Source organism: Crassostrea angulata, chromosome 2, assembly GCF_025612915.1.
Source record: "Crassostrea angulata isolate pt1a10 chromosome 2, ASM2561291v2, whole genome shotgun sequence".
In the NCBI taxonomy this organism is placed as follows: domain Eukaryota; kingdom Metazoa; phylum Mollusca; class Bivalvia; order Ostreida; family Ostreidae; genus Magallana; species Magallana angulata.
In genome coordinates, this window is record NC_069112.1 from 52,159,326 (window position 1) to 52,170,371 (window position 11,046).

General features: G+C 33.9%; 2 protein-coding genes across 2 annotated transcripts; both read left to right on the forward strand.

The window, feature by feature from the left end:
- Positions 1 to 2,399: 2,399 nt before the first annotated feature.
- On the forward strand, positions 2,400 to 4,454 carry LOC128174464 (uncharacterized). Its single transcript, XM_052840015.1, has 2 exons — positions 2,400 to 2,413; positions 3,721 to 4,454. Exons 1-2 carry the CDS (start codon positions 2,400 to 2,402, stop codon positions 4,364 to 4,366), a joined length of 660 nt encoding a protein of 219 aa, XP_052695975.1. The 3' UTR covers positions 4,367 to 4,454.
- Positions 4,455 to 6,938: 2,484 nt separating this feature from the next.
- LOC128172622 (uncharacterized) lies at positions 6,939 to 8,149 on the forward strand. Its single transcript, XM_052838396.1, has one exon. The coding sequence runs from the start codon at positions 7,001 to 7,003 to the stop codon at positions 7,976 to 7,978; it is 978 nt and encodes a 325-aa protein (XP_052694356.1). The 5' UTR covers positions 6,939 to 7,000; the 3' UTR covers positions 7,979 to 8,149.
- The last annotated feature ends 2,897 nt before the right edge of the window (positions 8,150 to 11,046 follow it).

Genomic DNA, 11,046 nt, shown 5'->3' on the forward strand with positions numbered 1-11,046 from the left:
GTTAAAGTGGAAATAATCAATTTCAAAGACAATACATTGGGTTCACATCGCCAAGCTGGTCAAAACATTCTGTCATTCACCAAAGAGGATGCAACTAATCACTGGAAACATTTGACTTCGTACTGAAAAAAGAAAAACGTTAAAGACTTCAGTTTCCGGATTAGATGATAAAAAAAATATTACGTTAAAGGGGCATGGTCAAGATTTGGTCAAAATTTGATTTTCTAATTTTGATGTTTACAATGCCTAGGTAATTAATGCGTTTTTAATAGTCAACAAATTTGTTGAGATATAAGGGAGTTACAGAGCTTACAATACGTTGATATGTAAACAAAACCTTTGTTGAAGCCTTGTTGAAGTGAAAATTCCAGTTTGAGATCTAAAATGAATGTGCCGTATGTTAGAAACTGTTTATTCATGATTAAAATGAATAGGTCTGGAAGATTGACAAATAGGTTAGAAAAAGATTTTTACTGGTATATTAAACCTATCTAAACAAAAACAGGGCACGAGTCTTGTTAACATGACAAGGAACTGTGAGCCCTGTATCTTGCTTATAACCCTACGTCTGACTTTAAAATTTCATTCTTAAAGCATTGTAAATGATAAAAAACAGAAAATCAAAGTACTGAAGAACTGACGAGAGTTGATTTTATCGATGTTTATTTATTTTAAAATCAATGATATGTTATTTTGCATGACAAGTACATGTAGTTTCTTATTTGTATTTGAATTACGCACATTTTCATAATATGAATTTTTGGACTTTTTCGACAAGAATGTCGAGAAACCCCCCATATGAATCATCTTAAATAATATTTAAAGATAAAATTAATTCAATCAAACTATGTATCAGTAATAGAAATATTTCTCGAAAATTGTATGGATCCAAGCAATATTGAACTCTATAGTCTCGATCAACCATACGCTCGGCTGACACCGTAAATCTCCGACAAGCAAGGGAGACTCTCTGCTTGTCGGAGATTTACGGAGACAGCCGAGCGTCATGTTGAACGAGACTATATTGAACTCTGGCGTAGGAATACATACGACTACAAAAAATATCTAAATTGTTCGTACCATTTAAAATCTGACTATTTTCAAGCTATTTATAAATAAGTTTCCTTGAAAAACAATGCTTTAGCATACATTACATCGAATTTATCAATTATGTTCAAGAACTAAGTCTTGTCACCAGCGATGATTTGTGATGAGGTCCAAACACTGTTTCACTTTCGGTTTGTCTGAGTAACTGCATAGAAGAGTTGATTAAAATCAACTCCCAAAAAAGAATATTGACCAAAATCCGGACCATGGTTCTTCAATACTAGGGTTTGTAATCTGTGCAATGTGTAAAAAAAAACATTTTTCGTTTGAATCACCAACAAAGCATCCAAATACTTATTAAACACTCTTTATAGCTCTCTAAAAATCTTAAGTATCATGAACATTAACTTGAATAACGATTTGGTCACAATGTATGTTTTAAAGAGATATGAAAAAAAATACATAACCAATTTTTGAAAAAATGACGCCGTTTTAATGGCACGAGATCTTATATGGAAATGAGAGATAATACGAGCTTTGGAAATTTCATCGGGACCTTCTATGTTGTGAATAAAGTTACCTTGATATATGTTCTTCGTTCCTGTGTATCATATCACCTTTGTATAGGATGCACCTGTCTCTCGATTCTTCATTTTACAACAGCAACTTCTTTTCCATTTTAAAATTCTCTCCGAATTATAAGTGTACCAATATTGACCAATAAGAAACCCGCTAATTCTGGAGAAGTGCATAGTGAGAGAGTTTGAAAGTTTTACTTCGGGGGGGGGGGGGGGGTAAAAATTTTGTAGTTAAAATGGTCAGAATAGCTTACATTTTTACTTTAAGTTGAATATACAGCTTTTCTGTATTACAAAATTTATCTAATCTAATCAAGTTTTAACTCCATTCCAAAAAGATAATTCTATAATTTTGATTACATGTACTTTTGGCCAGCTTACAATTGAAACAAGGCAGCATATTCTATTAGAACTTAATAATTCAAACTCTACCTTCTTCTTAATGCTAAAAATGAAATTGAATACAGATTAACAATTTGAAGCTGATAAATTTTTTAGTTCTCCAGAGCCATGATTACCTGTATCCAGCATAGATGTATAACATCACAGTCTATTCAGAGTTATCGCCCCTGGTCCGTCCATTTGCTGTATCGTCATGTCTTGCCTGACCGCCGTCAGTCTATCGAATATGAAGTCATAAACCTCCGCCCAGGGACGTTCATTATTTTGGGCTACCCTGTGGACAGCAAAGATAAAGTACATATTGTCTCGTAAAGCACTGATAGAAACCATATCAGTTTGATCATGCAACTAAATTGTAGAGATTAGATAGGGATGACAGGAGCAAAGTAACTGATCCTTCTTCTTAATTGCTAACATTATACTGAATTTAATACTTGGAAGAAACCTACTTTCCCATAGGCTGATCCAAAATTGTGCGCCAATGAAATATTTTGTTTTAATCTCTATGAACATAGAAATATTTTGGTAATGAAAAACATCATCTGATCTAAAATCTAGGGCTCAGTACTGAAAAGATAAGAAAAAAAGTGATTCGTTTTCAACCTAGATTCAATTCTAAAGGCATGTAGAAGCCAATAGGAATATAGCTTTCATGAGATTACATTAAAAAATATAGAAAATCAAATATTACAGAGGTCACAACCTATATCATGCTGCCATTAAACATATATAAAAATCATGGTTCATATTCTATAATTTCATATGATGCACAAAAATTGTTTTATCTTGGAAACGAAAGACTTCTAAATTTTATAGAATCTGGCTAATTTATTGCGTCTGTTTGATATCGATAACAGTCTTATGGATACGAAGGAAGTAAGTGTCAATGTTTGCAATCATACCCCAATCAAACAGTTACTATAAGAGCTTTTTGATTGGGGGGGGGGGGGAGGGGAGAGTAGAGTAAAAAAAATAATTAAAATCTGGTTTCATACCAGCTTAATAACTAGCAAACAAAAAGTCTTAACCGTTAGTTAAGATTGTTGTTCAATTATTATCTAGAAGATTAGAATATTAATTGATTTTGATAAAACAAATCTATTTGTTTCTCTGCTTAGTCGTCAGCAATTGTTAACATATAGCATGAGGCATTTTGTTACAAATAAAAGATTAAATCATATTCTTTAATTATTTAGAAGTACCAATCAGCCTTAAGAGATTCATTAACTTAAAGAAATTGTTTTTGTTAGCTTTTGCGTCCCGTTCCGCATCCGCGTCTCCCCATTTCGGAAACTAATCCTAAAAAACTCCGAAACTACATTGAATTGTCACAATCTTTAGAACGCTTCAAGACTACGATAATGTTATATAAATATAACCGTCTATATCAACATTTAACTCATTTTGTGTGATGGAAAGACTGGCCCCAAATTCAACAGGAAAATGTAATCAGATGTGTCCTGCAAAGGAAAAAAGAAACATAAGTAGCATCTTCATGGTGCAACCGTTTGAGGGAGTGCAGTTAGGGTTTAAATGGCGTGAAAATGAACCAGTGACCAGGGACGTATGTTATTTATATGTTGAGACTTCCAGATTTCCAATGCCGTGATACAATGGATTTCTCTAATTTTGAAGGGATTGACATTTCTAAACACTGATTTACGCTTTCATTTTGACTTTTCTAACTTTTCAGTTTTGAGGGCGCCTATGATGGAAAAGTGCACTCAAATACTTTATGGTTGGAGAGGAAACATAACTGGATTGGGCTACTTATAGAGGGAAACCCTAAATCATGTCGCAGCATCGATGTGCTACATAGACAAATTTGGCGTTTGTGCGCATGCGTGTCGAATGAAAATGAGGTTTCGTTCAAAATGGGAAATGAAGTAGGAGGTGTTGAGAATAATATGCCGAAATCGCATTTGGTTCATCTGAACAATTTTCAAAGAGCACAGATTCCATGTTTCAATTTGCGTGACGTTTTAACAATTATTGGTGTTTTTCATGTGAACTATTTTTCTTTGGATGTAGAGGGAGGGGAAATGCACGTGCTGAATAGCATAACAGAAGATTTGGTTTCTAGAAAAATCATTGTAGATGTGTGGACAATCGAATATCGCGCATGGGCGGGGCAAAAATTTGATTGGCCGAGAGGAAACGAAAATCTAGCCAATCTGCGAGCTTTTTTCAAAGAAGTGGGAGGATACGTAGACCATTCCCAGCTAGCCTACGAGAGACAAAGTCTCCCAGATGGTCAATATTTAGATGTTGTGTTTGTGTATATAGAGACTTGGTGTAAACACAATGGCATGCTTCCCGGGGGAAAAATAAAATGTTAAATGTTCTGAGAAAGTTTGTCCACGTTTTACAAACATATCAAAATCTGGTATAGAAAATATGTGTGAAAAACGGGATTTTGTTTAGGTAAAATAATCAATTGGTTGCTACAGCCCGATTATAATTAAAGCTTCTATTCAAGTACAATTCCACGCTTTTACTAGTGTGTTAACATTATAATAAACAATTTAAATAAAGAGTTTGAAATATATTAATCATGATGGGTTTTTTTGACATGAATTGTAAATTTTTAGTTTAAATATAATGAATAACAGTTCAGAAGTGCAAGTAGCTAGTGCTTGTCGTATTTCAATTTAATAGCTGCATGTAACAACAAAACTGTATTTATCAAAATTAGTTTTCAAAAAAGGTTTTAAAAATTAAGATATTATAAATCAGTAATCGTAATGATTAAGTGCACCACCAGGTTACATGTTCATAACACTTCTTTTAATTGTATTTAAAAATACAGGTAAATCTCAGGTAAAAAGCAGAGTATAGTTGTTATAAAAACACGAAGAATGACACCTTTTGTTCTGTACTTAATTATAAAATAAGTGTAAAACTGAAACACACCTCTGAGATTGGTTTATAACAAAATTCAAATGTCCTCTCTCATTCTACTTTCTTCTCAAAGTATCTCTTGGTATGATTATGTAAATTTCCTTTTCTTTTCAAAGGACTCTCTCTATCTCTCTCTTTCAATCTTCTTCTCTATTTCTTTCCTCTGTAATTTAAAGAACCTGTGACGTTTTTGGCCGAAATATGCCGTGTTTCAAATATGCACAGGCTAAAACATTTCAGAAAGCCTTGAATTTATCAATTCTAATGGTATATAACTAATATGTGTGACTTACACATATACATCATGGAATTTATGCTGAAAACTTGGGTACCTGTAAAATGTAAAACGAAATGAAACCGAAACGAACTGAAACGAAACGAAATCTACCGAAACGAAACGAAATCTACCGAAACGTCCAGCACGTGGATTTTGACTGAAACTGCTTTGTTGGATTTTATCACAATGTGTATTACTTTCAACGATAAAAGGGTAATTTATTTATGGAAACTGAATTAAAAACAATGTCTCCTATTAGTGAATTACAAATGAAATGTACCCCCCCCCTCTCTCTCTCTCTCTCTCAGTTTCTTCAAAGAAAGATGGTCAACATATTACCCTTCATATATGTCTTATAAGGCACTCCAAGATTTGACAATATATTAAACAATAAATAAAGTAGCCTACTATTTAGATTTACCATATTTTCAAAGATTTGATGTTTAAAAATTTCAAAAGAAATTTACACAAGAACTGTTTATTAGATGAGCGATGTGGCCCATGAACCTCTTGTTTAAATGTGTTTTTTGATGTTTTTCACAAGTACATATATGCAGTTAACTAAAACACATAAATTGAACCAAAAACCCCCCACAAAAAACACACATCAACACAGAGTTATAGAGGAAGTCCGTCCAGTCTGTGCGAGAATTAAAGAACCAACCGATCGTGGCCCCATAGAGCAGGGCATGGAGGTTTTGGTGTGATTTGCGGGTACAAATACATTTCCAAAAATGATTAAAATCTGAAATTTGATAATCAAAAGTTGAAGAAAAGAAATATAGAATGACCTTGTATGATACAATGGGTTTCAACCAGAAAGTTTTGTATTTAAGTTCGGTATGGTTAACATCGAGGTGTCACGCGAAATCCACTGTAGAAGTTTTACAGACAAATCAACAATTAACAGCTTTTGTTTATGGATGTCGCATTCTAATTTTTTTTTCATATCAAACGAACTGCTGTTTTCATAAGTTAAGGACATTTTTTTTCAGTCTGAACTCATTTGTTTGAAATTGAACAAATGCCCAAATCATTTCAGAATTCGCTAAATATTTGTCATTTGTTATGCTGTTTGATTTTTTAAACTTTCATTTCAATGAATAATAAATACTTTCATAGCAGCGCACTCACACCATCACTGTTGAAGTTAACTTACGCCAAAAATCTATAAGGAGATAATAAAAAACCCGCACCCGTAACTGAACACAAACTGAACATATGCAATTACATCCTATACCTATGCGCATGATGAAACTCAAACAAATATCTTTGTTGAAAACTGACATTTAAAAGAAAAGACTTTTCCCACTGATAAAGTACATGTATATGAACTTGAACAATTAGAAATCAATGAATACGTAACACGTCTCAGGTTATTGTACCTAAAAAGATGATCATATATAGGACCGGAACCCACGAGATAGAAGTAACCCGCAAATCAGTGAACCGTATACAATGTGAACGTCAAGCAATCTGAGAGAATTGGTATTAAATTTGAATCTGAAATAAGACATTCACGCGGGAGATTTATAAGCAGGTACTGGTATCTCACCACACACATAAAATAACAAAGACTTATATATACCATGCATGTTCTTCTAAGGCATGAATATTCATGAATATATATATACAGATTTTATCCGGCGGATGTGTGCAACGTTCCGTTCATCTGAGCTCATGATCTTTATATACGAAGGCTTGCGCTTTAACTCTTCCTTTGTTACTAGCAATTCTAACTTTATATGCACGAAGGAGGCCTGAACCTATTCTACCTCTGCATCACAGTTCAAATATGATGAAGTGGAGCCATAAAGTTGTTCTCAGCATAACCGTCTGTTTCATTCTGATATACATGTACGTGTTTGCGTTTTCGGCAAAAAATCTTAAATTGCCTTTCAATATTATCTCTGGAGATGAAAATGTTTCAAGGAGTAAATTGGCGATGGATCTCACAAGAGCAAACAACGTCAGGAGGGCTACATCAGAAATATGGCGAAATTTGATGAAACCTCAGAGCAAAATATCTTTTTCAGAGTCCGTGGATCAGCATTATTCTCAGGCTTACCAAGACCAAACTGTGTACGACATCTTCCCTCAGAAGAATGGATTTTTCATAGAAATGGGCGCCTACGATGGAAAAGTGCGCTCAAACACTTTATGGTTGGAAAGGAAACATAACTGGACTGGGCTACTTATAGAGGGAAACCCCAAATCATGTCGCAGCATCGATAGGCTGCAGAGGCAAGTTTGGCGTTTGTGCGCATGCGTGTCGAATGAAAAAGAGGCGTCGTTCATAATGGGAAATGAACAAGATGAAGTAGGAGGTGTTGAGAAAAATATGCCGAAATCGCATTTGGTTCATCTGAACAATGTTCAAAGAGTAAAGATTCCATGTTTCAATTTGCGTGACGTTTTAACAATTATTGGTGTTTTTCATGTGAACTATTTTTCTTTGGACGTAGAGGGAGGGGAAATACACGTGCTGAATAGCATAACAGAAGATTTGGTTTCTAGAAAAATCATTGTAGATGTGTGGACAATCGAATATCGCGCATGGGCGGGGCAAAAATTTGATTGGCCGACAGGAAACGAAAATCTAGCCAATCTGCGAGCTTTTTTCAAAGAAGTGGGAGGATACGTAGAACATTCCCAGCTAGCTTACGAGAGTCAGAGTCTCCCAGATGGCCGTTATTTAGATGTTGTGTTTGTGTATATAGAGACATGGTGTAAACACAATGGCATGCTTCCCGGGGGGAAAATAAAATGTTAAATGTTCTGAGAGAGTTTGTCCACGTTTTACAAACATATCAAAATCTGGTATAGAAAATATGTGTGAAAACGGGAGTTTGTGTAGGTAAGATAATCACTCAGCTGCTATAGTCCGATTATAATTAAAGCTTGGATTTGAGTGCAGTTGCTCGCTTTTACCAATTTATCAATTCTAATGAAACGAAACGAAATCTACCGAAACGAAACATAATCTACCGAAACGTGTAGCACGTGGATTTTGACTGAAACTGCTTTGTTGGATTTTGTCACAATGTGCATTACTTTCAACGATAAAAGGGTTATTTTATATGGAAACTGAATTAAAAACTGTCTCCTAGTAGTGAATTACAAATGAAATGTAAATCTCTCTCTCTCTCTCTCTCTCTCTCTCTCTCTCTCTCTCTCTCTCTCTCTCCGAATTTCTTCAAAGAAATGATGTCTAAACTCTATCTAAATGTTTAAAATGTCTGATTAAGATGGAGTCAAAATCTTCAAGACAAAATCAAGGAAGGAACTTTATCTAAATGTTTAAAGTGTCTTATAAAGATGATGTCAAAAATCTAAGACAAGATCACGGAAGGAACTTTAAATACCGATCCACTGATTCTACGCGCTGTAAAAATGAACTACATGCACAGTGTAGGAAGGGAAGTGTACAGTTTTGTGTAGCGTTGTTTGTCGAAGCTAATAAACAAATAATGGATGTAGCTTTGATTATAATCAAATTAAATGATAAATGAATTAAAAAAACTTCCTTAACAATTCAGTATATGGTAATAAACTGGGACAAGAATAAAACGTTGTATTCCTTTTGTAACATGATTTTCAATGAACTTTTTGACAATCAATATCCAAGGTCACATTCCAAAATTGAAATGATTATTATGTACGACATACAATCATTATGACTGAATAGGGGACATGTAGATGTAGATATATACCTCAAAAGTAATCTGAGTGGAGTTTGATGTCATTGCAAATTAAAGTAGAAAAATTCTTCAGAATATCATGAGATGTCATTATTTCATACTGTACGCGTAGCGCAATTTTAAGCATGTAATTATTTAGAATTTTACTGTACGCGTAGTTCTATGATTAAGCATTGGTTTGTAATGGTAAGTTAACTCAATAGAATGACCATTGTATGAATGGACTCATTCAAAAAAAATGTCAATGCTGAAAAACAAATATTTTTGCTGCGATTGTTTTTGTACTTAGTGGTTTTTTAATCGACCTTGCACATCCTTTTATATTGCTGTCATATGCACATGAGTGCTAAAGTGAAAACAACTATATAAGTTTTGGATTAATGAGATTTAAAATCGGAGTACTAGTACAATTAGTTGGAGTCAAGTATTTATATTGACAGGTAGACTTGCAACTGTATATAAAAAATATACTTGCAGTATAATTAAAGAAAGTTATTTATTTATGGTTACATTGAAACTAATGTTGAAATTAACGGGCTTGGCCCCTGTGTCTGCATTGTTCTTCATTATAACTGCTATGAGACGTATGTCTTTTGTTTGCAATAAAGAAATGGAAATTGAACTGCAGTTCGTGTACATAAAATTATAACAAAAAATTGGTGCCTGAGATTTTTATTCTCTCGATTTGATACAAAGTAGTGGAATCGCGGAATTAAAGTGGCACGGTGACTCAAAATAGATGTTTTACTTCTTGATTATGACAACGGAAATAAAAAGAGCTACTCAAAATTTCATCGTACGGAAAGTTTCACGCATCATAATTCATCACCTATCAATTTATAGGTCATTAAAACTCATCCGGAAATTGCACAATCATGTAAACGAACCGAGTTGTTTTGGACATTGGTTTAGTGTCACGTGATTGCGATATCTGTCTAAATATAGCTACAATGGGATTGACACACTAAATAAAGAATTTGAATTTTAAGCTTTTCGATGTTTGTGTTATGAAATATGCATTAATAGAGAATGTATCTTAATACATGTATAGTTCTTTGAGACATCATGTTTTAATGAAGTTTTTCTGACTCACGATGTTTGCCACGCTGCAGTATCTACATTCCCTTGTGCTTGCGTGGCTAGATGTATGAAGTCATTTATTACAATTAACGTATTTCATCATCATGCTTGTTCATGAATTTTATGCCATTTGAAATACGTTATACGAAACTACTATCGCTCCTTCGCCTTCTCTCATCTTTGCCCAAAGGGAGATAGTGCGAACTTCAAGATAGTAGTGGCCCCGACGGAACACAATTATAGTTGGGCTTGAATCTTATAATATGATTTCAATTAGGTGTCCATTTTTTATAATTTTTTAAAGGCGTCTAAAAGAAGTACTACATGCCCGGTCATCTCCATCCGTCGAGGCACCAGACACAAAGGTTACCTGATATGGCCCCGCCGTCACCAACATTCTCAAATCACTTAACTCAGTCCTAAACTCAAAACCTTATGGGAAAAGTGCATTAATTTGAGGTCAAAACTCAGACTTTAGATTGAGTATTGACTTGAAGAAAGTTGGTTACGGTGGGTCTTAGACACCTTTATTTATACTATTTATTAAAATAATAGACTCGAATTTTTGGGCATTAATACCGAGAAATCGGAAGAGTACTGTCTTTTGATTTATATATTTTTAAACATTATTGGTACTTGAAGATTACAATATGTTTTTAATCTTTCTCAATCAAGCTTCGCGAATTAATAATCAATAGAAATTCCTTTAAAAAATCCGGAAATCATGTGGATAATTTTGGATTTTACAATCTTGCGCATGCGTATTACATTCACGCTAAATCACGGGAGGCTCTTTATTTTATGTTACCACAATATTACATTTGCATGGATAAACTCAGAAACGATATTACAAATACGTGTAAATTTTCATGGAAAATTTGTCATCAAAGGAAATACGGGAGATAAGTCTAACTCAGTGCATTTAACATGAAAAATCCCAAGAGTTCCGAATGTCAACATGGTGTGTAAATTCGAAGCGAGTAAAAAAAAAGACGTTGGTAAAAAAGTGTTGAATTCTTCATTAATATGAATAAATTTTTTAGATGAAAGGTATTTATAC